Source organism: Bubalus bubalis, chromosome 4 (assembly GCF_019923935.1).
Source record: "Bubalus bubalis isolate 160015118507 breed Murrah chromosome 4, NDDB_SH_1, whole genome shotgun sequence".
Lineage (NCBI taxonomy): Eukaryota > Metazoa > Chordata > Mammalia > Artiodactyla > Bovidae > Bubalus > Bubalus bubalis.
Window position 1 is genome coordinate 19,167,181 of NC_059160.1, and position 25,520 is coordinate 19,192,700.

Genomic DNA, 25,520 nt, shown 5'->3' on the forward strand with positions numbered 1-25,520 from the left:
TTTTAAGAGGATAAGTGAGGAATTAAATGGGAAAGCACTAGCTACAGAACAAAAATATTACAAATGAACTGTATCATGATAGTTGCTGCTGCTGCTGCTAAGTTGCTTCAGTCGTGTCCGACTCTCTGTGACCCCATAGATGGAAGCCCACCCAGGCTCCCCTGTCCCTGGGATTCTCCAGGCAAGAACACTGGAGTGGGTTGCCATTTCCTTCTCCAATGCATGAAACTGAAAAGTGAAAGGGAAGTTGGATTCTGCCAAATCTGATGGAAGGATGTGATGTATGGCCTGAATATTATGTCACCTTGAAATTCATGTTGAAATTCTAAATCCCAAAGGATGATAGTTTAGGAGGTGAGAGTTTTGGGAGGAGGGTGAAGGTCTCATGAATGGGTGAGTGCTTTCATAAAAGAGGCTCCAGAGAGATCTTTTATCCCTCCTTCCATGTGAGGACATAAGAAGATGCTCTGAACCAGAAAGAGGACCTTCACCAGAATGTGACCATGCAGGCACCTGATCTTGGATTTCCCAGCCTCTGGGACTGTGAACAGGAGGAGAAGGGGCCGACAGAGGATGAGGTTGTTGGATGGCATCACTGAATCAGTGGACATGAATTCTAGCGAGCTCTGGGAGACGGTGAAGGACAGGGAAGCCTGGTGTCTGCCATCCATGGGGTCACAAAGAGTTGGACACGACTGAGCGACAGAACAACAGTAGAACTGTGAACAGTGCAGTTCTGTTGTTAACAAGCTCCTCAGTCTGTGGTATTTTGGTATGATAGCCTGAACAGACTAAGGCGTGATGTGAAGCTGAACTCAGTATATTGTTTCTTAAAGTATGCTTTCTGGACAACCTCCATGGACATTCCCTGAGACATGCAGTGAGATTCAGAGTACCAAATACTTCCTCAGATTTAGAGGTGGGGCCAAGGAATCTACATTTGAAATAAGCACCTCCATAGATTCTGATGCATACTTAAGTTTGAGACCCTGTCCAAACTGTTAAGTAGGTGAAGTTTGGTCTCAGAAACCCCAAGCTTCCTCTTTTTAGTGTCTACTCCCCTTCAAATTTCTATACGTGCTGATAAAGTAATACATTATTTACTAAATTTAGTCACTTTGTTGAATCTTCTCTTTAAATATGAAGCAAAAGTCTTTCTCCCTGATGAAAAAATGTAAAGCATCAAAGCTGGTGAGAAGGAGGAAAACACATGTTTTTCATGTTGTTTTTAAAAGCAAGCAGTAAATCCAACCTCCCTGATGTAACTGGGGGGGGCTTTATTGCCCAAAGGCAATCGGGGAAGAAATAAATAGCATGCATTTTGTTTATTTCTTTATTAAAATTTCATTAAACCAGAGTATAGTTGTTTTACAATATTGTGTTAGTTTCTGCTGTACAACAAAGTGAGTCAGCTATACAGAAACATATATCCCCTCTCTTTTGGATTTCCTTGCCATTTAGGTTAGCACAGAGCAGTGAGTAGAGTTTCCTGCACTATCCAGCATGTTCTCATTAGTTATCTATTTTAAGCATAGTATCAGTAGTGTATACATGTCAATCCCAATCTCCCAATTCATCCCACACCCCTTTCCCCTTTTGGTGTCCCTACATTTGTTCTCTATGTCTGTATCTCTATTTCTACTTTGCAAAAAAGTTAAATGACATGCATTTTTAATTCTATATTAATATATCCAGCATTTAAGATAGAGGGTCTGCTTAACTTCTTTCTAGCTTCCCAGAGTTTAAAAAATTGGGGACAATACAAAATAGGAGATAATAAGACATAGAATAACATGGAAGCTATGGGCTCCAGAATTAGATGGTTTGGGTTCACTTTAGTCCAGTGTCTGGGATATAGAAATGCTTCATGGAGCTATATGTATTTTTTTTTTACTTGCCAAGGCAATATAGAATTATGGAGAAAGGTTCAGGGTCTGGAGCCAGACTGTTGGATTTAAATTCCAGTCTGCCATTTATTGTCTGTAGGAACTTGAACAAGTTAGTTTATTCTTTATATGTTATAGTTTCCTCATTTGTAAAATGAGAATTATTATCCTCATCTTACAAGGTTAGTGTAAGAACAAAAACACAAATAAGTGCAAGGCACTTTGAACATTGCCTGGCACATTTTAAATGCTCAGTTAATAATTTTACTAACAGTAGTAAACATATTGCATGCTATCACCCCTGCTCCTTGGTCTAAGCTCAGATAAGTTGGAGAGACTCGTTCCTTCTTTAATTAAAATAGTTGGAAGGTCAGTAATCGTTATGTGCAATACAAACAGGGTAGGGAAATAGAAATAAGATAAAAAATGTAACTCACAGGCTGCAGACAGAAACCTCAAATTCATCCTCTAGGAAACTAATCTTCTTGGGCATTTTCACTTGGACCTCAAATTTGGGCAAAACTGTTATCAATAAAAGAAAAAAAAAAAAAACAAGTGTGAGAGCAGGCAGAAAGTCTTGCAAGAGTATTAGTAATGATTCTATTACATAATCTTGTAACAAAGAGTCACATGAAGTGATTTCAATTACAATAAGGAGCAGCAGGTCACTACTGGCAAAAAAGTGATGCCATTCATACCCATGGGCAGTTAGCACCATGGTAACTTAGGCTGGTATTATAGTTCCTAGACTCTCCTCAGAATTTGTCCAAGATTTCAAAGGTGAGAGGGAAACAGCTCCATTAGTCTCTGAAGGTCACCATGATTAGACAATATTGCATAGGAACCTGGAATGTCGGGTCCATGAATCAAGGCAAATTGGAAGTGGTCAAACAAGAGATGGCAAGAGTGAATGTCAACATTCTAGGAATCAGCGAACTGAAATGGACTGGAATGGGTGAATTTAACTCAGATGACCATTATATCTACTACTGCGGGCAGGAATCCCTCAGAAGAAATGGGGTGGCCATCATGGTCAACAAAAGAGTCCAAAATGCAGTACTTGGATGCAATCTCAAAAACGACAGAATGATCTCTCTTCATTTCCTAGGCAAACCATTCAATATCACAGTAATCCAAGTCTATGCCCCAACCAGTAATGCTGAAGAAGCTGAAGTTGAACGGTTCTATGAAGACCTACAAGACCTTTTAGAACTAACACCCAAAAAAGATGTCCTTTTCATAATAGGGGACTGGAATGCAAAAGTAGGAAGTCCAGAAACACCTGGAGTAACAGGCAAATTTGGCCTTGGAATACAGAATGAAGCAGGGCAAAGACTAATAGAGTTTTGCCAAGAAAATGCACTGGTCATAACAAACACCCTCTTCCAACAACACAAGAGAAGACCCTACAGAAGGACATCACCAGATGGTCAACACCGAAATCAGATTGATTATATTCTTTGCAGCCAAAGATGGAGAAGCTCTATACAGTCAGCAAAAAGAAGACCAGGAGCTGACTGCGGCTCAGACCATGAACTCCTTATTGCCAAATTCAGGCTGAAATTGAAGAAAGTAGGGAAAACCACTAGACCATTCAGGTATGACCTAATTCAAATCCCTTATGATTATACAGTGGAAGTGAGAAATAGATTTAAGGGCCTAGATCTGATAGAGTGCCTGATGAGCTATGGAATGAGGTTCTTGACATTGTACAGGAGACAGGGATCAAGACCATCCCCATGGAAAAGAAATGCAAAAAATCAAAATGGCTGTCTGGGGAGGCCTTACAAACAGCTGTGAAAAGAAGAGAAGTGAAAAGCAAGGAGAAAAGGAAAGATATAAACATCTGAATGCAGAGTTCCAAAGAATAGCAAGAAGAGATAAGAAAGCCTTCTTCAGCTATCAATGCAAAGAAATAGAGGAAAACAACAGAATGGGGAAGACTAGGGATCTCTTCAAGAAAATCAGAGATACCAAAGGAACATTTCATGCAAAGATGGGCTCGATAAAGGACAGAAATGGTATGGACCTAACAGAAGCAGAAGATATTAAGATGAGATGGCAAGAATACACAGAAGAACTGTACAAAAAAGATCTTCACAACCCAGATAATCACGATGGTGTGATCACTGACCTAGAGCCAGACATCCTGGAATGTGAAGTCAAGGGGGCCTTAGAAAGCATCACTATGAACAAAGCTAGTGGAGGTGATGGAATTCCAGTTGAGCTATTCCAAATCCTGAAAGATGATGCTGTTAAAGTGCTGTATTCAATATGCCAGCAAATTTGGAAAACTCAGCAGAAAGATGATGCTGTTAAAGTGCTGTATTCAATATGCCAGCAAATTTGGAAAACTCAGCAGTGCCCACAGGACTGGAAAAGGTCAGTTTTCATTCCAACCCCAAAGAAAGGCAATGCCAAAGAATGTTCAAACTACTGCACAATTGCACTCATCTCACACGCTAGTAAAGTAATGGTCAAAATTCTCCAAGCCAGGCTTCAGCAATATGTGAACCGTGAACTTCCTGATGTTCAGGAAAGGGTTTAAAATCTTTTAAAACCAGGTTTTCTTCCTGGTTTTAGAAAAGGCAGAGGAACCAGAGATCAAATTGCCAACATCCACTGGATCATGGAAAAAGCAAGAGAGTTCCAGAAAAACATCTATTTCTGCTTTATTGACTATGCCACAGCCTTTGACTGTGTGGATCACAATAAACTGGAAAATTCTGAAAGAGATGGGAATACCAGACCACCTGATCTGCCTCTTGAGAAATTTGTATGCAGGTCAGGAAGCAACAGTTAGAACTGGACATGGAACAACAGACTGGTTCCAAATAGGAAAAGGAGTTCATCAAGGCTGTATATTGTCACCCTGTTTATTTAACTTATATGCATAGTACATCATGAGAAACGCTGGACTGGAAGAAGCACAAGCTGGAATCAAGATTGCCGGGAGAAATATCAATCACCTCAGATATGCAGATGACACCACCCTTATGGCAGAAAGTGAAGAGGAACTCAAAAGCCTCTTGATGAAAGTGAAAGTGGAGAGTGAAAAAGTTGGCTTAAAACTCAACATTCAGAAAATGAAGATCATGGCATCCGGTCCCATCACTTCATGGGAAATAGATGGAGAAACAGTGGAAACAGTGCCAGACTTTATTTTTCTGGGCTCCAAAATCACTGCAGATGGTGACTGCAGCCATGAAATTAAAAGATGCTTACTCCTTGGAAGGAAAGTTATGACCAACCTAGATAGCATATTCAAAAGCAGAGATATTACTTTGCCAACAAAGGTTCGTCTAGTCAAGGCTATGGTTTTTCCTGTGGTCATGTATGGATGTGAGAGTTGGACTGTGAAGAAGGCTGAGTGCTGAAGAATTGATGCTTTTGAACTGTGGTGTTGGAGAAGACTTTTGAGAGTCCCTTGGACTACAAGGAGATCCAACCAGTCCATTCTGAAGGAGATCAGCCCTGGGGTTTCTTTGGAAGGAATGATGCTAAAGATGAAACTCCAATACTTTGTCCACCTCATGCGAAGAGTTGACTCATTGGAAAAGACTCTGATGCTGGGAGGGATTGGGGGCAAGAGGAGAAGGGGACGACAGAGGATGAGATGGCTGGATGGCATCACTGACTCGATGGACATGAGTCTGAGTGAACTCCGGGAGTTGGTGATGGACAGGGAGGCCTGGCATGCTGCAATTCATGGGGTCGCAAAGAGTCGGACACGACTGAGCGACTGATCTGATCTGATGATTAGACATGGTCACAGGTACAGAGGGGCCAGAAACTTTCAGTTTGTCCTTATTTTTTTCCCTGTCTGTTCTAGCTCTTTTTCCTAACTTCTAACCCTGCTGACTCACAGAAACCCTGGGCCCACTACCAGACACCTGGTTATAGAAATACAAAGTGGGATGAGGGAGAGCTAACATCCTCCCATTGATTCTTCTACCAGTTTCCTCAGTGGTCCATTCTGGAATCTGAATGTGCCCTTGTAAGTTCTGATCTGTACATCCTCACCCTTGCTTCAGGAGGCCTGGCTAGTAATTTCCTCAGATCCACCAACTCCTCCTGCGGGACTCTGACTTTTCCAGTCTCTCCCACACAGTTGTATATAAGGTTAGTCGTTCCTATAATTAATCCCTGTTCCATAATTCTCATGGCGGTTCTGGTGAGACTGGAGAATCCGGTTTTTGTGATAAGTCTCCTATTCATGGCAAACAGACGGAGAAAACGTGGAAATAGTGGCAGATTTTATATTCTTGGGCTTCAAAATCACTTCAGATGGTGACTGTAGCCATGAAATTAAAAGCTGCTTGCTCCTTAGAAGAAAAGCTATGAAAAACCTAGACAGTGTATTAAAACGCAGAGACATCACTTTGCTGACAAAGGCCTGTATAGTCAAAGCTATGGTATTTCCAGTAGTCATGTATGGGTTTGAGAGTTGGAGCATAAAGAAGGCTGAGCACGGAAGCACTGATGCTTTCAAACTGTGGTATTAGAGAAGACTCTTGAGAGTCCCTTGGACAGCAAGGAGATCAAATCATTCCATCCTAAAAGAAATCAAACCTGAATATTCATTGGAAGGACTGATGCTGAAGCTGAAACTGCAATGCTTTGTCTACCTGATGTGAAGAGCTGACTCATTGGAAAAGGCTGTGATGCTGGGAAAGATTGAGGACAGGAGGATAAGAGCGGGCATAGGATGAGATAGTTGGATGGCATGACTGACTCAATGGACATGAGTCTGAGTGAGCTCCAGGAGATAGTGAAGGACAGGGAAGCCTGGCATGCTGCAGTCCATTGGGTTACAAAGAGTTGGACATGACTTAGCAGTAGAACAACAACAACTCCTTATCCACAGCATGATGTATTTAACTTACATTAGAAATTCTACATAATTGATAACTAATAAGATGGTTTCAATGTCTGAGAACTATTATTAGCATAAATTACATGTAGGTTACAGACAGCAAGGATGCAATCCCAGAAAATACATCCTGTTATAAGATATAGATCAAGAGATGCATGTACATAACACAATATATTGGTTAATAATTTATGTTTGAATAGGGTCAGTTGGAACTATTAAAATCTCTTATGCTTCTTGGCTCCATGATTTTGGTAAATTTTTAACTTCTCTAGTATCAATATACTCATTTGTAAAATAGAGATGGTATAGTATCTGCCTCAGAGGGCTATTGTAAGGAATTAATGAGATAGTGCATGAAGTGTTTGGCAAATATTTAGATAAATAAAAATTCTTGCTACTTTTTGATTGTTATATGCTAGATTTTTGCTTGTCACTACATATAAAAATGATCCAATCTTGTATTCTTTAATGTCATACATGTGTTTGACATGTGTAGAATTCTTACCGTATTCATCAACTTCAAAAGAGTGCTCTATTCTTTTCCCAGGCTCCTTCAGCAGTACCACCTTGTAGGGACCCAGTGCAGGCTCCACTGAGAGTGGGAAAGAGAGCTGACTGAGTCCCCCTTGCAATTTGAAACTGGGCCATTGGAAAATCCGGTTCCTTTTGGGGTTCTATATGTAAAAGCATCACAAGTATATTGAAGCAATTGAAATATATAGTTTTGAGTAGAAGAACAGCTTTTCAGGGAGGATGACATGGGAAGCAGGCTAATTAGCTGGTTGGTAAATTGGCACCAGAGGTATTAGCAAAGGTTTCTAAGAATTCTAGACTGAGAAAAGGGCAACTTGCCCAGCTGAGATATGACAGGTGATAGTACCTCTTTTTGTGATTATGCATACCTATCTCGGTCAGAAATATTGGAAGAGCCACTACGTTGCATCATCTCAGGGTATTTTGTTATTTCATTGACATCTTATCCACTCTCCCCAGGATTTATGAGAGACAGGGAAAACAGTATTTATTTAGTTCTGAAGCAGTGCCAGTGGGGAAGGAGAAAGTGGAAAGAGGAAAGTTAATATAACTCACAGTGAGTCCTCATCCCAAGAGAGAGACACAAGATATTACCTACCTCAATATAAACCACCAGGAACTGAAAAGAAAACAAATAGCGTGAGTGTGAGACCGAGTATAGAAAGACAAAACTGTGACACCAGCATTAAAACAGTATTTGGACCAGAAGGAAGTGAGCCTATTCAGTTCTTGTCTGGATGAGGAAATGTGGCCCTGTTTGAGTCATAACACTTCGTATGTTTGGTCTGGGACATAGTCTCTGAAGAAATGACGGGGGCTTCCCTGATGGCTCAGTGGTAAAGAATCCACCTGCCAGTGAAGGCGACAGTTTCTATCCCTTATTTGGGAAGATCCTCACATGCTGTGAGGCAACTAAACCTGTGTGCACCAACTATTGAGTCTGTGCTCTAGAGCCTGGGAACCATAACTACTAAGCCCATGCACCTTAAAGCCTGTGCTCTGCGCTGTGCACTGCGGCTAGAGAGTAGCCCCTGCTCTCCACAACTAGAGAAAAGTCTGAGCAGCAACAAAGACCTAGCATAGCCAAACATGGATAATTTTATTTTTTTTTAAGAGAAGGAAAAAAATTCTTAAAAAAAAGAACAAACAAACAAAAAAAATGTAACCTAGATTTGTGTAAAAAGGTCCAAATAATGAGTTTTATTTGGCAGTTGACTTTCATCTGCGAGAAATTCTCCATTTCTCTTAAGAGAGATATCAAATGCATTTATTTTCTTTTGTTCATTTAGAATAATTGAGTCTTTAAGGAGATAATTTCAACCGAATATTTAATTAAGAATGTAGTTGATGAACTTATCTCCCTTATCCTCCAGTAGCCATATGCTTTGGAGAACTTTCTGTGGTAGGTTTAAGTATCTCATATTAGTTTCAGGTTCTCCAAAGAACAGATTTTACATTTTGGCTTTTTTTTTTTTTCTGCCAGTCTTACTGCTGGGAAAGATGGAAGGCAAAGGAGAAGAGGGCGACAGAGTAGGAGATGGTTAGATAGCATCACTTACTCAAAGGACATGAACTTGAGCAAACTCTGGGAGTTAGTGCAGGACAGGGAAGCCGGTGTGAGGCAGTTCATGGGGTTGCAAAGAGTCAGACACAACTTGGTGACTGAACAACAACAAAATAGCCATTGCTATGAGACTCACCGTTTCATTCAAAGGGTGAAAGTTGACATCCACAGAGACAATGCGGAATTGCACTGAAACACAAGAGATTTTTCTCATGAAAGCCACCAATGGAAATTCAGGGTGGTAACACAAATAACAATGTGCCAGGATTTCCAAAAGGTAACAGAGAACTACACCTCCAACCCTTCAGATTGCCTTTGCTTGTTTAGTTCCTTATACCTGTTTGTCCTGGCTTGTAGATGGGTTTGTCTGTATGGACAAAGACTAGGCTTTCTGCTTTTGTAATGTATATCTGCTTCTTCTTTATGAAGTTCTGGGTTGGTCCTTGCACCTGCACGGTTATGAATGCGAAGGGAAAAGAATCCGGAATCTGTAAAACAGAAATGAGCTGAGGAATCTGCCCAGATCCACTTCTGAATGTCTCAGCTTTTGTGACTTTCTCATTTCTCTAGTTAGTCCCATGGGAATTAGTAAGAGCTAGGCTTCCTTGGTGGTTCAGATGGTAAAGAATCCACCTGCAATGCAGGAGACCCAGGTTCGATCCCTGGGTCAGGAAGATCCCCTGAAGAAGGGAATGGCTATCCACTCTAAGATTCTTGCCTGGAGAATTCCATGGACAGAGGAGCCTGGTGGGCTACAGACCACAGGGTCACAAAGAGTCAGTTGGACATGACTGAGAAACAGATACTTTCGCTTTCATTTTTTCAGAGTCAAATGGAATGTCCCCTGTTTTATAGATTAATATGAGTGTGTAACATGAAGGCAGCAATTTATTGAATTGATTAAAGGAGAAATGTCATTGCAATAAAAATGAAATAATTCTTCAACTAGTCATGACAATGAAGGAAATAACAAGTTCTCATTTTGACAGTAATATGGTAGTATTAAAATAATTTTTAAAATTTATTTTCTAACAGTCAAAAGTAGCACTGTATATTATCATTGGTAGTAAGCTGGTATGATTAACTATTTAATACTTTAAGTTAGTAAAAGGTTACAAGGACAGTACATTAACCATCAACCATCTGGGAGATCTTAGATAAGTCACTAAACTTTATGAATCTGTGTTTATATCTATAAAGGCATGAACATGATTTACCTTCAAAGTTTGCTTTAAGAACAAACAAAATCCTTCTTATAACCATTGTTATCTTTTGTATATTGTACCAGTTCTGTTTGTAAATATTATGAACTTATATTCAGTAGAAATTTTATCTTTAGACTTGTTTGAAATTCACTCTGTACTCCTCATTTTTCTTTTTTGTATTTTATTTTTTATTGGAGTATAATTGTTTGATGATGTTGTGTTAGTTTCTGTTGGGCAACAAAGTTAATCAACTATATATATACATATATCCCCTCCCTCTTGGACCTCCTTCCCACCTCTATCCCACCCATCAAGGTCATCACAGAGCACCAAGCTGAGGTTTTTTAATTGTTGGGGGTCAGAACCTAAGGCATCAACTAATGTGCTCTCTCTGTAATGATTTCCCTTCCCCCAAGGAGGAATGCTGACCGTGAAGGAGCTGCAGTAGAAGGAGTTTTTCGCCTCCAGGTCTGTGAGGAGATTCCTGCCCTGCGTCTCATATTCCAAAGTTACTGTCAATGCCACTGTCTCATTCAGGTGATTCAGCAGGACACAGACCTTCTCAGGAACACCAGCATACAGCTGTGATGGGACCAGCACCAGGTACTGCCTGTGGAGAAGAGGGGTCTGGGTCAGCCATGGAGGGGTTATTGTGGTTGTTTTCTAGATAATCTTTGCTATCTTCATCAGTCACAGAACCAAGTTAGATTTCAGCAGGAGTGGCAAGGAGTATATTCCTCAAAGGCCAATCCAGAGACCTTAGAAACTCAGAAACCCCCTACCAAGTTAAACACCCATACATTTCTCCAGTATTGTGGAAATAGTCACCCTTACAACATTAGTAAACCTATTCGTAAGCTATGGATAAGCACTCCATGAGTTGTTATACATTTTGGATAGAGGTACTTTTCTAAATTAGAAATTTTCAATGAACCAAGAAAATGTGATCACACATACACACACACACACATGAATATTATTCAACCTTAAAAAAAGGAGGAAATCCTGCCCTTTGTGACAACATAGATGGCCCTTGAGGGCACAGTGCTAGGTGAAATAAACCAGAGAAAGACAATTATGCCTGGTATCACTTACATGAGGAATCTTTTTTTTTTTAAGTCAAACTTAGAAACATAGAGTAGAAAAGTGCTTTCCAGTGGCTGGGAGGTAGAGGGAAATAGGAATATGTTGGTAAAAGGGCATACACTTTCATTTATGAGGTAATAAGAGCTGAAGATATAATATCTAACATGGTGACTATGGCTGATAACTGTATTATATAACTGCAATTTGCTCAGAGATCAGAAATTAAATGTTCTTACCTCTCCCTCAAAAGTAGATAGCTGAGAGACAGATGTGCTAGATAAATCATTAGATTAATCTATGTGATAGATTAGTTAGGTCAATGGGGAAAATCCTTTCACAATATATATGTGTGTTGTACACTTCAATACAACTTTAATTCTCAGTTATATGTCAACAGCCCTCTCAAAACACTTTGCCATTTCTTTCTCCATTTAATTTATTAACTAATGATATTATTAATTAATTAATTAATTATTGCAACCAGTAAGAGAATCTATCTGTATGTGGTCTTGGGTTTCGTATGATGGTATCACAGGCCACTTTGTTTCAGGAAACATTAAAGAGATAACAATTCATGGAGAGGAACTGAATCTATTTTCAATACTGTTTTGGATGCAACCTTAGCTCTTTTCTTTCTTCCACTCTCTGCAGATAGAAGACAAACTAGGCTAATCATCAGACGTGTTACCACGTACACCCAGAAGAAAATATCATCCCTCTGTTGCTGTTTATCTATCATTTAGAAAAGCCCAAACATACTGAACTCTGTGATGCTCTGGTGGCTCATGCTTGTTGGTCTATCTGAAGTGTCCTGGTCTAGCTGGAAAACTTCTATTTGCTTCATAAGACTCATCTCAAAAACAACTTTGGTGATGCCCCTTCCTTTATATACGTTCCCATGATGAGTTAGGTATTATTTGTCAGTATTCCCACAGAGGGCTTCCCTAGTGACTCAGGAGATGAGGGTTTGTTCCCTGATCCAGGAAGATCCCCTGGAGGAGGAAATGGCAACCCAGTCCAGTATTCTTTCCTGGAAATCCCCTTGGACAGAGGATGTTGGCGGGCTACAGTCCATGGGGTCGCAGAGTTGGATACAACTTAGCAACTGAACAACAACAATTCCCACAGAATCCTGGTTCTGTTTTTGCATTTTATTTCATTCTCTGTGCACCATCTCTCTCTCTCTCTCTCTTTTATACTATGAGGTACTGAGGTCACAGCCCACATTTTGTTGATCTGTATGTTCTCAAAGTCTAATGCTAGCCTTTAAAGATTTGGTGAAGGATTGAGTGACTTGACACACAAATCCTGGCTTGTCTTTAGGTCTAATCCATCTTGGGAACCCATGACTTGGAGGAGACAAAGATACTATGTCACTTTGCAATGGCAAAGACAAGACACTGCAGCCTTTTTCATTAGCCAATAAAGAATTTATCTCTTTTTTTGGTAGGAATTATATATTTTTATTTGGTGAATATTGTAGAATTCCATCATCTTGGATGATGGAATATTTGTTTCACAAATATTTCACAAATATTATTACCTTGTGTTTCTGAGTTTTCTAGAACTGGAGTATACCTTTTACCACCTGTGGTAATCATTTTTCAATGCTTTTCAACAGCAGATAATTTCATAGAGAATTAAGGAATAAAAAGGCAGACATCAAGAAATGGATAACAGAATGGGAGAGAGGAAAGGAATAGAATTTTCTGGAAATGTTGCTTACGGTTTGGAGGTAGCTGAAGCATCTCTGGGAAGGAGCAAGAAAAGCAGAATCAAGACTGGATTAGGCAGTTGATGTCCCCTCATGGTGTAGAGAGGAACAGGAAAGAATGGGAGTCTGAGTCCTTGATTCCTTGAACTCTGTTCTTATTCCAGAATCCTTGGTTTTTATTTTACCTGATGGGTAGTGAAAGTAAACGGCCAACCATTTATTTTTGTAACATATTAACTACTTCCAGTATAAAAAAATCAATTGCAGATCACTTCAATCCACTTGCTCAGATTTTCAAAGGGCATGAAAAATAGCATGTTGAGACTACATTAGTTGTGGTCATTAATCAGCAACTTTAAACATCTTTAAGAAAATACATCAAAATAAATGATATAATTTGATGAAATTAAGAGCTACTTATGTAAATACATAACACAGATCTTTTCCTGGAAGTCCAGGGAACAGCACACATTCCCTGAGCATCAACCGATAGAGTTCATTAACAAAACAAAGGAAAATTTATCCCAGAATTTTAAACAAAATAAATATAAAGATAATCTCTCCATTGTTTGAAAGCTTAGTTTTCACTTTTTATAGCTATCTTTATATTTATTTATAAAGAAAATGAACCCATGTAATACATTATTATAGTTTCTTAGTTCATTTAACGTCTAGAATATAAAGCCAATCAATTAATTTTATCTTCTAAGAAAAATAACCTTTAGAATCTTTAAAAAGATGGTACAAATGAACTCATTTACAAAACAGAAATAGAATCACAGATGTAGAAAACAAAGTTACTAAGGGGGACAGCACAGGGGGAGGGGGAAGGGATCAATTGGGAAATTGGGATTGACATACACACTACTGTATATAAAACAGGTACTAATAAGAACCCACAGTGTAGCACAGGGAACTCTACTCAGTACTCTGTAATGATCCATGAGGGAAAAAAAAATCTAAAAAACAGTGGATATATGTATATATAAAATTGATTCACTTTTGCTGTAAACAGAAACTAAGACAACATTATGAATCAACTATACTCCAATAAAGATTAATTTAAAAAATATAATTCCAATGATGATAATAAACTATTAGTGATATAATGCTAGGTTAAATAAACTGTAATAATACATTGTGTGAGGCCTTGGTACCTGGCAAATGCTTGCTGAATGAAGATAAAATGCTTTAGCTTCATTTGGTTTCTTTTCTCATTAGAAACTATGCTCTTCCCACTTCCATCCTGCATTCCTACACTGCCATAAATAAATATCTTCATTCTCTGCCAGCTTAATATGGAATAAAGTAACTTACAATAGATAATAAATGATTTTTAAGAAGGCTCCAAGTAACTTTTCATAGGCATAATTATACTTTTTTGGATATATACCAATCCCTTACTTTGGCCAAATGCCTAACGACTAAGTATAAAAATCTGCATTTTGATGAAGCAAAATCACCATTACAGTTTAAATTTCTAGAGTAGAAGAATAAATCTGAAGTATTATAAAACTTTATTGTTGTGATTTTTAATTGAAAATGATAGTAGATACATTTAAAATATTTATCATAGAGCATAAACAGTATGTTCTCTACATTCTCTGCTAATGCTTATATTACATATTTTTGTGGTCTTCAATCTTTTTCCTCCTTATATTCCCAAAAGAATTTTATTAAGCACGTAACCTTTCACACATGCTTAGCTTCTAAAACTTCTCATCATGAGTAAGATAACAAAAAATATAAATACTGATATTTTAAAAATAAAGGGAAATACCATTTTGAAAATGTATTCAGTGAAATGTAAATACTGCAGTCATTTATTGCCTACCATTATCCATTTAAAACAACATGATCTATTCTTTTAAAAGTTGGAAATTTTAGCATCATTCTTGTTTCTGTTCAATCTTGTATTTCCATTCTTATTTCCCATATAATTTTACCTTGTTATTTTATGCTTCAATATATTTTATTTTTTAAAAGATTTTTTTTTGATGTGGATCATTTTTAAAGTCTTTATTGAATTTTTTATAATATTACTTCTGTTTTATACATTTTTCTGGCCTCGAGACGTGTGGGATCTTAGCTCCCTGGCCTGGGCTTGAACCTGCACCCCCTGTGTTAGAAGGTGAAGTCTTAACCACTGGACCACTGGGGAAGTACTGCTTCAGTATATTTTAAAGATCACTCTATCATACATTTCTGAAACTAAAGATAATCAAAACTATAAAAGAGGTTCTTGTACCTATCCAGTTCTGAATAGTAATAGATTTTTCTAGATCAAGCTATCATTATAAGTATGGTCAATATATTCTTCATCAAAACTATATATAGCTACTATAATTTCAATAATATTAAACACAAGAAAAATTTTGTTTGAAAGTCATTTCTAAAAAATGAAATTAATTGTATATTCTATCCATCTGGGTCCTCCAATCAGATCATGTGTCCTTGGTTGAATATGACTTACTGCTAGATTGACACACATCTCACCTATCCTCTTGCTATGCTTTCTATTCTCCTATGTTCTACTCTCTTATATTTCTATTCTATAATATTCCTATTCTACTTATTCTATAGATGCAAGCACCAAGAAGTCTTGTTCACATAAAGAGAGATAGAGGTCTTCCTTGGTGGTCTGGTGGCTAAGACTCCATCCTCCCAATACAGGGGGCCCAGATTCCATCCCTGGTCAGGGAACTAAGATCCCACATGCTGCAACTAAGATCCAGTGCAACCAAATAAAATAAATATTTTTCTAAAATAGGAAAAAAACACAAGAAGTTCTGTTATAATATCATCATTTGAATATTTAGTTATCTAAGTTATAAGCCAAAGGTCACATTGTAATCATCATTGAAAAAGAATTTTAATTACCTGTGCTGTGCTGTGCTTAGTTGCTTCAGTTGTGTCCAACTCTTTTCGACTGCATGGACTGCAGCCCGCCAGGCTCCTCTGTCCATTGGATTCTCCAGGCAAGAATACTGCAGCTTAATTACCTATCAGCTGATGAATCAAGTATGACTTCCTTAATTCTATTGAAAGCACACCACTGGGAACTAGGTCAATTGCAAAAGGATTTGGATTAGTTATTAGTCATTCTCGTTCTCATTGTCTAGAAACATTGCAAAAAAGGCACTTATAAATGGTTACTAATTGCTATAGTTCTACTTAGAATCACCTGATATAACTTTGGCAAAATTGAAATATTATTAATTTAAATATCCTTTTATCAATATAAAACCTCAAAGTGCTTTTTATTATTGTCAAAACTATGACTTGCATAATTATATTTCTAGAAAGTGCCTACAAATAATCTGATTTTCAAAGCTAGGCCTCATTGTCAAGATAAGCAGTCAAGTTAGATTTATGACTGATAGCAAAAATATTATTTCACTTTTAATTCTAATAAACTCACAAATGTACATTTGTATGACAATTATCCCACTTCCGAATTCTAAGATAAGTTGAAATCCCATTTCTGAATTCTAAGATCAAGAGTTTTGCTGGGTATTTGTCTCCTGGATTCAGTGTTTCTTTCTATGCTCTCTCCTTTATTCTTATGCAACTCTCAGGGGCAATATAAACACTGACAAGAGTTGAGGAAGAAAGAGGTGAGGTTTAAAAATGAAAACTTTTATTATTTTTACCTCCCACCACTATAATAAATGAGTACAGAAAATTTCAAAATGAGTCAAAAGTACCCATTTTAAATGGCATACATTTTTAATACCAGAAATATATTTAAGACAGTTGGATGTATGAGGGCTTATGAGCTACAATGGGTTCATGATTCCTTGATTTAAGAGACTTTGTGCAAATATCAATATTTTGGATTTGTTTTTGTGAAAGACAAACAAGTTTTTCACTCTAAGATATATCTAAAACACATATTATAACTAAATATCATAATATTAAAATAAACCCACAGATCATGTGTCTTGATTGAATTATCAACATTATGATAGAGATTTTATGGAATTATTACCTACAAAGATCATAAGTTTATTGGTCATGCACAATTTCAGGGGTTTCAAAATGATGTTGAAATACATTGAGGCCAAAACCGAACCTTATGGCAGATTCTGTCTAGCCAAATGTCAAAGCCAAAGATCAATGTTATAGTATTCCAACTTTTAATAATAGGTAGCCACTTAACTCACATGAATGAAAATAGAGTAATGAAATAGAGTAATGAAGTCATCAGTTTAATAGACAGTAAATATTTGTTGAGTGAAAGAATAAATAAAATAAGCTGGTAAACTTTCTTGGCTAAAGTATTGTTGTATAAGCAGGAAAAGCATTTGGAAAGAAATAATCTGAAAATACAATATAAGAATATTCTAACTGACCTCAAAGCAGGATGACAAAGTACTTAAGAGAATAGACTCAATTGTCAAACTCCTTGGAAAGAATCCCAGGTTCCTGTTACCTCTTGAACAAATTACTTAACCTCTCAGGGCTTCAGTTTATCTATAAAGTTGCTTAAGAGTAGCTCCCCAAGGATTAGATTTAGTTTGACATACTTAAAAGTACTTAGAAAGTGTCTGGCATAGAGTGAAAGCTATATAAATGTTTGTTATTATTATTAATAGTAAAACTGTCTTTCCAGGTTTTCTTTTAAATCTTAGAAACTCTTTTTTCTTTTGTGCAGAGAACAATTTGTTTTACATAACTGATATGTAAGATTCATAGTTTCGAACTCCAAGTGTAATTGACTCATCCAAGAAATTCCCATACAAAGAGTAAAATTGCACACACCTATCCAATCACTCTTGGCTTCCCTGGTGGCTCAGATGGTAAAGCGTCTGCCTGCAGTGCGGGAGACCCGGGTTTGATCCCTGGGTTGGGAAGATCCCCTGGAGAAGGAAATGGCAACCCACTCCAGTACTCTTGCCTGGAAAATTCCATGGACTGAGGAGCCTGGTAGGCTACAGATCACGGGGTCGCAAAGAGTCGGACATGACTGAGCGACTTTACTTCACTTTACTTCACCCAATCACTCACTAAGGGCTTCCCAGGTGGAGCTAGTGGTAAAGAACCTGCCTCTCAAGGAAATGGGAATTTGATCCCTGGGTCGGGAAGATCTCCTGGAGAAGGGCATGGCAATCCACTCCAGTATTCTTGCCTGGAGAATCCCATGGACAAAGGAGCCTGGCAGGCTATACGGTCCATGGCATCGCAAAGAGTTGGATCTGACTGACCTGGCATTTCCTCTAATCATTCACTAAAGCAAAAATTAATATTCATAAAACTTCAGATGAAGTGCAATGTTTGATAACTGAAGACACATGCTATATATTGCCTTGGTAGAATCTATCTTACACACCCACCAAAATAGGAAGACCTTATCACAACATAAAATCTTTAATTACTTACTGTTAGGTGAAAAGGACCAAAAGCCAACTTTAGACTATAATAATAGCATTAAATTTTGACATAAACTAGGAAGAGAGGTGAACACATAGATGTGAAAAGAGTTAACTTTGTAATTGCTGATAATTCTCATGCTAATGGTATGGAAAACAGATTTTTTTAAATCTCAAAGTTATTTTTTAAAAAAAAAACCTATGAAAGACATTATAACCTTTGGACATATTTCTAAACTGGCTACTTCCAATGAAAAATATGTTTACAGAACATTGAGCAACTGTGAGTGGGTGAGAGTAGAGGTGTCCTTGTCACTTAGTGTACACTGGGGGAGGTGCTGTTAGAATCACTGGCATAAGCAGAATGAAATGAAAATTCACATGAACAGAAATGGGACATTCAGAGCAATATTTTTTAAAACTGTATTTTTAATTGGAGGAAAATTGCTTTACCAAATTGTGTTGGTTTCTGTACAACAATGAGAGTCAGCCATAATTGCACATATTTTCCCTCCTTCTTGAGCCTCCTTCCCCTCTCCCCATCCCATCCCCTCTAGATCATCACAGTGGGCCACGCTGGGCTCCCTGTTATACAGCAACTTCTCACCAGCTATCCATTTTACACATGGTAATGTACATATGTCAAGGCTACCTTCTCCATTCATCCTACTTGCTCCTTCCCCCACTGTATCCACAAGTCCCTTCTCTATGTCTGCATCTCCATTCCTTCCCTGTAGAGAGATTCATCAATATCATTTTTATAGATTCCATGTATATACATTAATATTTGTTTTTCTCTTTCTGACTTATTGCATTCTTATACTTTGTTTTTAAAAGCAACAGGAAGCCCAGAGATAAATCCACCCACCTATGGACACCTTCAGAGAAGGCAATGGCACCCCACTCCAGTACTCTTGCCTGGAAAATCCCATGGATGGAGGAGCCTGGTGGGCTGCAGTCCATGGGGTCGCTAAGAGTCGGACACGACTGAGCGACTTCACTTTCACTTTTCACTTTCATGCATTGGAGAAGGAAATGGCAACCCACTCCACTATTCTTGCCTGGAGAATCCCAGGGACGACGGAGCCTGGTGGGCTGCCGTCTATGGGGTCGCACAGAGTCAGACGCGACTGAAGTGACGTAGCAGCGTGGACACCTTATCTTTGACAAAGGAGGCAAAACTATACAATGAAGAATAGACAATATCTTTAACAAGTGGTGCTGGGAAAACTGGTCAACCACTTGTAAAAGAATGAAACTAGAACACTTTCTAACACCATACACAAAAATAAACTCAAAATGGATTAAAGATCTAAACGTAAGACCAGAAATTATAAAACTCCTAGAGGAGAATATAGGCAAAACACTCTTTGACATAAATCACAGGAGGATCCTCTATGACCCACCTACCAGAATATTGGAAATAAAAGCAAAAATAAACAAATGAGACCTAATTAAACTTAAAAGCTTCTGCACAACAAAGGAAACTATAAGCAAGGTGAAAAGACAGCCTTCAGAATGGGAGAAATAATAGCAAATGAAGCAACTGACAAAGAATTAATCTCAAAAATATACAAGCAACTCCTGCAGCTCAATTCCAGAAAAATAAACTACTCAATCAAAAAGTGGGCCAAAGAACTAAAAGACATACAGATGGCTAACAAACACATGAAAAGATGCTCAACATCACTCATTATCAGAGAAATGCAAATCAAAACCACTATGAGGTACCATTTCACGCCAGTCAGAATGGCTGTTATCCAAAAGTCTACAAGCAATAAATACTGGAGAGGGTGCAGAGAAAAGGGAACCCTCTTACACTGTTGGTGGGAATGCAAACTAGTACAGCCACTATGGAGAACAGTGTGAAGATTCCTTAAAAAACTGGAAAAAGAACTGCCTTATGACCCAGCAATCCCACTACTGGGCATACACACTGAGGAAACCAGAATTGAAAGAGACACGTGTACCCCGATGTTCATTGCAGCACTGTTTATAATAGCCAGGACTTGGAAGCAACCTAGATGTCCATCAGCAGATGAATGGATAAGAAAGCTGTGGTACATATACACGATGGAGTATTCAGTTCAGTTCAGTTCAGTCGCTCAGTCGTGTCCGACTCTTTGCGACCCCATGAATCGCAGCACACCAAGCCTCCCTGTCCATCACCAACTCCCGGAGTTCACTCAGACTCACGTCCATCAAGTCAGTGATACCATCCAGCCATCTCATCCTCTGTCGTCCCCTTCTCCTCCTGCCCCCAATCCCTCCCAGCATCAGAGTCTTTTCCAATGAGTCAACTCCTCGCATGAGGTGGACAAAGTACTGGAGTTTCAGCTTTAGCATCAGTCCTTCCAAAGAAATCCCAGGGCTGACCTCCTTTAGAATGGACTGGTTGGATCTCCTTGCAGTCCAAGGGACTCTCAAGAATCCTCTCCAACACCACAGTTCAAAAGCATCAATTCTTTGGTGCTCAGCTTTCTTCACAGTCCAACTCTCACATCCATACATGACCACTGGAAAAACCATAGCCTTGACTAGACAGACCTTTGTTGGCAAAGTAATGTCTCTGCTTTTCAATATGCTATCTAGGTTGGTCATAACTTTTCTTCCAAGGAGTAAGCGTCTTTTAATTTCATGGCTGCAGTCACCATCTGCAGGGATTTTGGAGTATTACTCAGCCATTAGAAGGAATACATTTGAATCAGTTCTAATGAGCTGGATGAAACTGGAGCCTATTATACAGAGTGAAGTAAGCCAGAAAGAAAAACACCAATACAGTATACTAACGCATATATATGGAATTTAGAAAGATGGTAACTATAGCCCTGTATGCGAGACAGCAAAAAAGACACAGATGTATAGAACAGTCTTTTGGACTCTGTGGGAGAGGGAGAGGGTGCGATGATTTGGGAGAATGGCATTAAAACATGTATAATATCATATATGAAACGAATTGCCAGTCCAGGTTCGATGCAGGATACAGGATGCTTGGGGCTGGTGCACTGGGATGACCCAGAGGGATGGTATGGGGAGGGACGTGGGAGGGGGGTTCAGGATGGGGAACATGTGTACACCCGTGGTGGATTCATGTCAATGTATGGCAAAACCAATACAATATTGTAAAGTAATTAACCTCCAGTTAAAATAAATAAATTAAAAATAATAAAATAAATAAAAGCAACAGGACCCTGGGAAAACTATGACTATTTTAAGCATTATATCTTAGACACTAATGATCAACTGTTTTGAAAACTGAATACCCTCAATTGTGTGACACTCATTCATCTTTTTTGCTACTAAAAACCACTTTCCCTTTCTATTAGAAAACATATGGGATGAGAGAAAAGAAAAAACCCACCTCGTTTTAATTAAATTTTCATGTTTCTGGGCTGTTGGAAGTAGTAGCAGGCTTTTAAACCTCTGCCTTCTTTAGCTCTTCTTAGTGAGAATTTCAGAAATCTTCCAATTTTGTCCATAGTCTTATTTCTTGAAATATTTCCTATCAGGAAATAAATTATTAGTTAATAATGTCAGTTGCTAAGGCTGATCTTCTTGAGAGTCCCTTGGACTGCAAGGAGATCCAACCAGTCCATTCTAAAGGAGATCAGCCCTGGGTGTTCTTTGGAAGGAACGATGCTGAAGCTGAAACTCCAGTACTTTGGCCACCTCATGCGAAGAATTGACTCATTGGAAAAGACTCTGATGCTGGGGGGTGGGGGCAGGAGGAGAAGGGGACGACAGAGGGTGAGATGGCTGGGTGGCATCACCCACTCGATGGACATGAGTTTGGGCGAACTCCGGGAGATGGTGATGGACAGGGAGGCCTGGCGTGCTGCGATTCATGGGGTCGCAGAGAGTCGGACACAATTGAGCTACTGAACTGAACTGAACTGAACTGAAGGCTGATCTTCAGGCTGTTTTCGTCATGGTATAATTCCCTATCTACAGAAAACAGCTCTTCAGTTCCATAGCTCTGACTTTCCTGTAACTCTTCTATTCACTTGAACTTATTTCCCTCCCTGCTGCAAATAAGTCTGTCCAGCTCTCATCTTAAGGCGTGATTTTGAATTAATTCCACCTCTGTGCTTTCTCATGTGCCATTCATCTAGTCAGAAATGTCTTCTTTTGAGACATTTCTGTAGTAACCTCTGCCTAAGAACTGCTTCTTGACCACGGAGATGAGGAGAGATTTCTCAGCTTAATTCCCCATGTCATGCTGATCATTCTATCACTGGGCAATTCTCTACTCACTAGGGTTCTCTTACTAGTTCTTGATATACTTTTTTTTAAATTTTTCTTTTCTTTTTTTTAACTTTACAATATTGTATTGGTTTTGCCATACATCAACATGAATCCACCACATTGATATACTTTATTGCTGTTTTACTTACAGTTCAGCTGTTAGCTTATACATTTATACAAACTGTCAGTGATTTTAAAACTTTATTATTATTAGAATCACCTAAGGAGCTCTTTAAAAATACAGTTTCCAAGGTCTCCCACTCCATACTTACTGAAACTAAATATTTTGCCTTTATGATGCATAATCTATATTTTCAAGTTCCTTTTTTTTTAGTATGATTGAAATGAAGAATGCCATATATTTAATGTATAGAAAAGAAGCATATATCTGTGAAAAAATGAAATGTTTCATGAATTTGTGTGTTCTCCTTATCTAGGGGTCATGCTAATCTTCTCTGTATTGTTCTAATTTTAGTATGAGTGAGTCAGAGTTGTTCAGTCGTGTCTAACTCTTTGCAACCCCGTGGACAGTAGCTTGTCAGGCTCCTCTGTCCATGTGTTTCTCCAGGCAAGATACTGGAGTGGGATGCCCATTCCTTTCTCCAGGGGATCTTCCCAATCCAGGGATCGAACCTGGGTCTCTCACATTGCAGGCAGATTCTTTACTGTCTGAACCACCAGGGAAGACCCAAATCTGGGCTTTAGAGGGGCACACCCAGATTTTAGTGTACATGCTGCTGAAGTGAGCACTTTAATCTATATTTTTATTTTATATTTTAAGCAACCTTTCTAATGGATTTTAATATGACTGATTTGCTAAGCATGTATTGGTGGTGGTGGTTTAGTCACTGAGTTATATCTGACTCTTGCGACCTCATGGACTGTAGCCCTCCAGACTCCTCTGTCCATGGAATTCTCCAGGCAAGAATACTGGAGTAGCTTGCCATTTCTTTCACCAAAGGTTCTTCCCAACCCAGGGCTCAGAGCCAGGTCGCCTGCATTGCAGGTGAATTCTTTACCAACTGAGCCATCAGGGAAGCCCCAAGCATGTATTGAGTACCATTAATTTAGATATCCTATAAATGATAGTAGCTGAGCATAATGAAACTTAGATACACTCAGTTTCTGCCCAAGCTTGTAGATGGATACCTGTCTGCACAAGGACCATGTGTTCTCTGGGCCTGATTGCTATTGATCTTTCCTTCTGATTGAGAGTTGCTCTTTTAGCAAAGAATGTAATGAAAGCTGGTCTGGTCTGGAAAGCCTAGGGGGCAAATAAATATGAGATAGCTGTCTTATCAAAAAATCCCTCCCTGGGGAGAAGGGGGCTTTGGGGTGACAGCAAATGGGTATAGATTTTTGGAGGGGATAATGAAAATATTCCTGTGGTGATGGTTACAAAACTCTGGATATACTAAAAGTCACTGACTTATACTCTAAATGGATGAATTTTCTAGTGTGTAAACTATATCTTGATAAAGCTGTTAAAAAAATCCCTCCTACTAACTAGGTGTTGGCATCACTCAAAATTTTAATTTATCACTTGTCATATCTTTTCCTGGAAAAGCCAATCTTGTTTATTTCTCTCATTTTGTCACTTTCTTATATCATCATTTAAATTCTTTTTTTTTTTTTTCCTTTCTTAAAACTTTCCTTCTCTGTATGGGAATGTTTCCTTTTATTTATCTTATTCCATTTGACAAATTTCTGTCCTCATTCCCTTGTCAGCATTTATGACTGTACTTACATCATCATAAACTGAGGACTATGTTATTCTTTTAAAAATTAAAAGACATTTACATACACTGTAAAATAATCTGATATCTGTCCATAGAAAGTCAGTTATATGGGTACCTTTTGTGAGCCTGCAATATTCTTATCTCTACAAACTAGAATGAAATATTTAATTCAAAACTAATGCATTTGAAGAAATCCTGTCCAGTAACATTTCTCTTCAAATATTTTGGTCTGGATCTCACTATAGTTGAGAGAGACAGTCAAGAAAACAGATTCTGTTTTGTAGATTGAAAAGCTTTGCATAAGCTTTAGCTAAAGAGCTTTCTAATAGAATGGAGGGATGAATAGAGCATACTGCTTACAAAATTTAAGCCATTAAGCATTAAAATTGAAAGCATCAAAGCAATACTTAGCTACTTAGCAATCATTTTGATAACTGAAGGATTTTGGAGTTTAAGAAAATTGCAATACATCAAAAGACTGAATCTGAGGAATTAATGTAACAGAAAGATGCTGGCCTATGTATCAAACTTTGTAGCCCCAACAAAGGAAACCTCAATAACAGAGAAGCAATTAATTAAAGTAATTAGTTCTATAAAGGCTAGCAAAGTCAGTATCTTCATTACAATGCTTTGCCTCCAAATTGATACAACAAATTTCATTTCAAATTTTCCCACTCTTAGTCCAGCTTCTTTCCTCAGCTTCCCATTGATGCCTCTTCTTTAATATGGATACAACAGTGTTAGAGCTCTTGATTACATTCTGGATATTTACTAGGCAAACATGATGGTGCCATTCAAATTTGGAATTTACTGTATGAATTAATGGGCTTCCCAGGTAGTGCAGTGGTAAAGAATCCACCTGTCAATGCAGGAGATGTAAGAGACTTGGGTTCAATCCTTGGGTCAGGAAGATCCCCTGGAGGAGGAAATGGCAATCCACTCCGGTATTCTTGCCTGGATAATTAGATGAACAGAGGAACCTGATGGGGTACAGTCCATGGGGTCTCAAAAAGTGGGAGATGACTAACTATGCTGCTGCTGCTGCTAAGTCGCTTCAGTTGTGTCCGACCCTGTGTGACCCCATAGACAGCAGCCCACCAGGCTCCCACGTCCCCGGGATTCTCCAGGCAAAAACAATGGCATGGGTTGCCATTTCCTTCTCCAATGCCTGAAAGTGAAAAGTGAAAGGGAAGTCTCTCAGTCCTGTCCGACTCTTCGAGACCCCATGGACTGCAGCCTACCAGGCTCCTCTGTCCATGGGATTTTCCAGGCAAGAGTACTGGAGTGGGGTGCCATTGC

The 25,520-nt window shown here is 38.6% G+C and overlaps 1 protein-coding gene and 1 non-coding gene across 3 annotated transcripts in view; both read right to left on the minus strand.

Moving 5' to 3' along the window:
* Positions 1-15,806, minus strand: part of LOC102403293 (pregnancy zone protein) — a 68,652-nt gene extending 52,846 nt beyond the window's left edge. The window contains exons 1-8 of one of the 2 annotated variants that reach the window (XM_025283185.3): positions 15,746-15,805; positions 12,878-13,050; positions 10,495-10,675; positions 9,198-9,348; positions 8,997-9,049; positions 7,895-7,915; positions 7,268-7,436; positions 2,324-2,408 (exon numbers count right to left, since the gene is read on the minus strand). In XM_025283185.3, the coding sequence (XP_025138970.2) occupies positions 2,324-2,408; positions 7,268-7,436; positions 7,895-7,915; positions 8,997-9,049; positions 9,198-9,348; positions 10,495-10,675; positions 12,878-12,960 (743 nt within the window). In that variant the 5' untranslated portion in view covers positions 12,961-13,050; positions 15,746-15,805. Of the gene's footprint in view, positions 1-2,323; positions 2,409-7,267; positions 7,437-7,894; positions 7,916-8,996; positions 9,050-9,197; positions 9,349-10,494; positions 10,676-12,877; positions 13,051-15,745 lie in introns of both variants that reach the window. The other variant, XR_006550378.2, reaches the window with a different exon arrangement.
* Positions 15,807-22,874: 7,068 nt separating this feature from the next.
* LOC112584773 lies at positions 22,875-22,981 on the minus strand. Its single transcript, XR_003109178.3, has one exon. It is a non-coding gene; the product is annotated as a U6 spliceosomal RNA (small nuclear RNA).
* Positions 22,982-25,520: the final 2,539 nt, after the last annotated feature.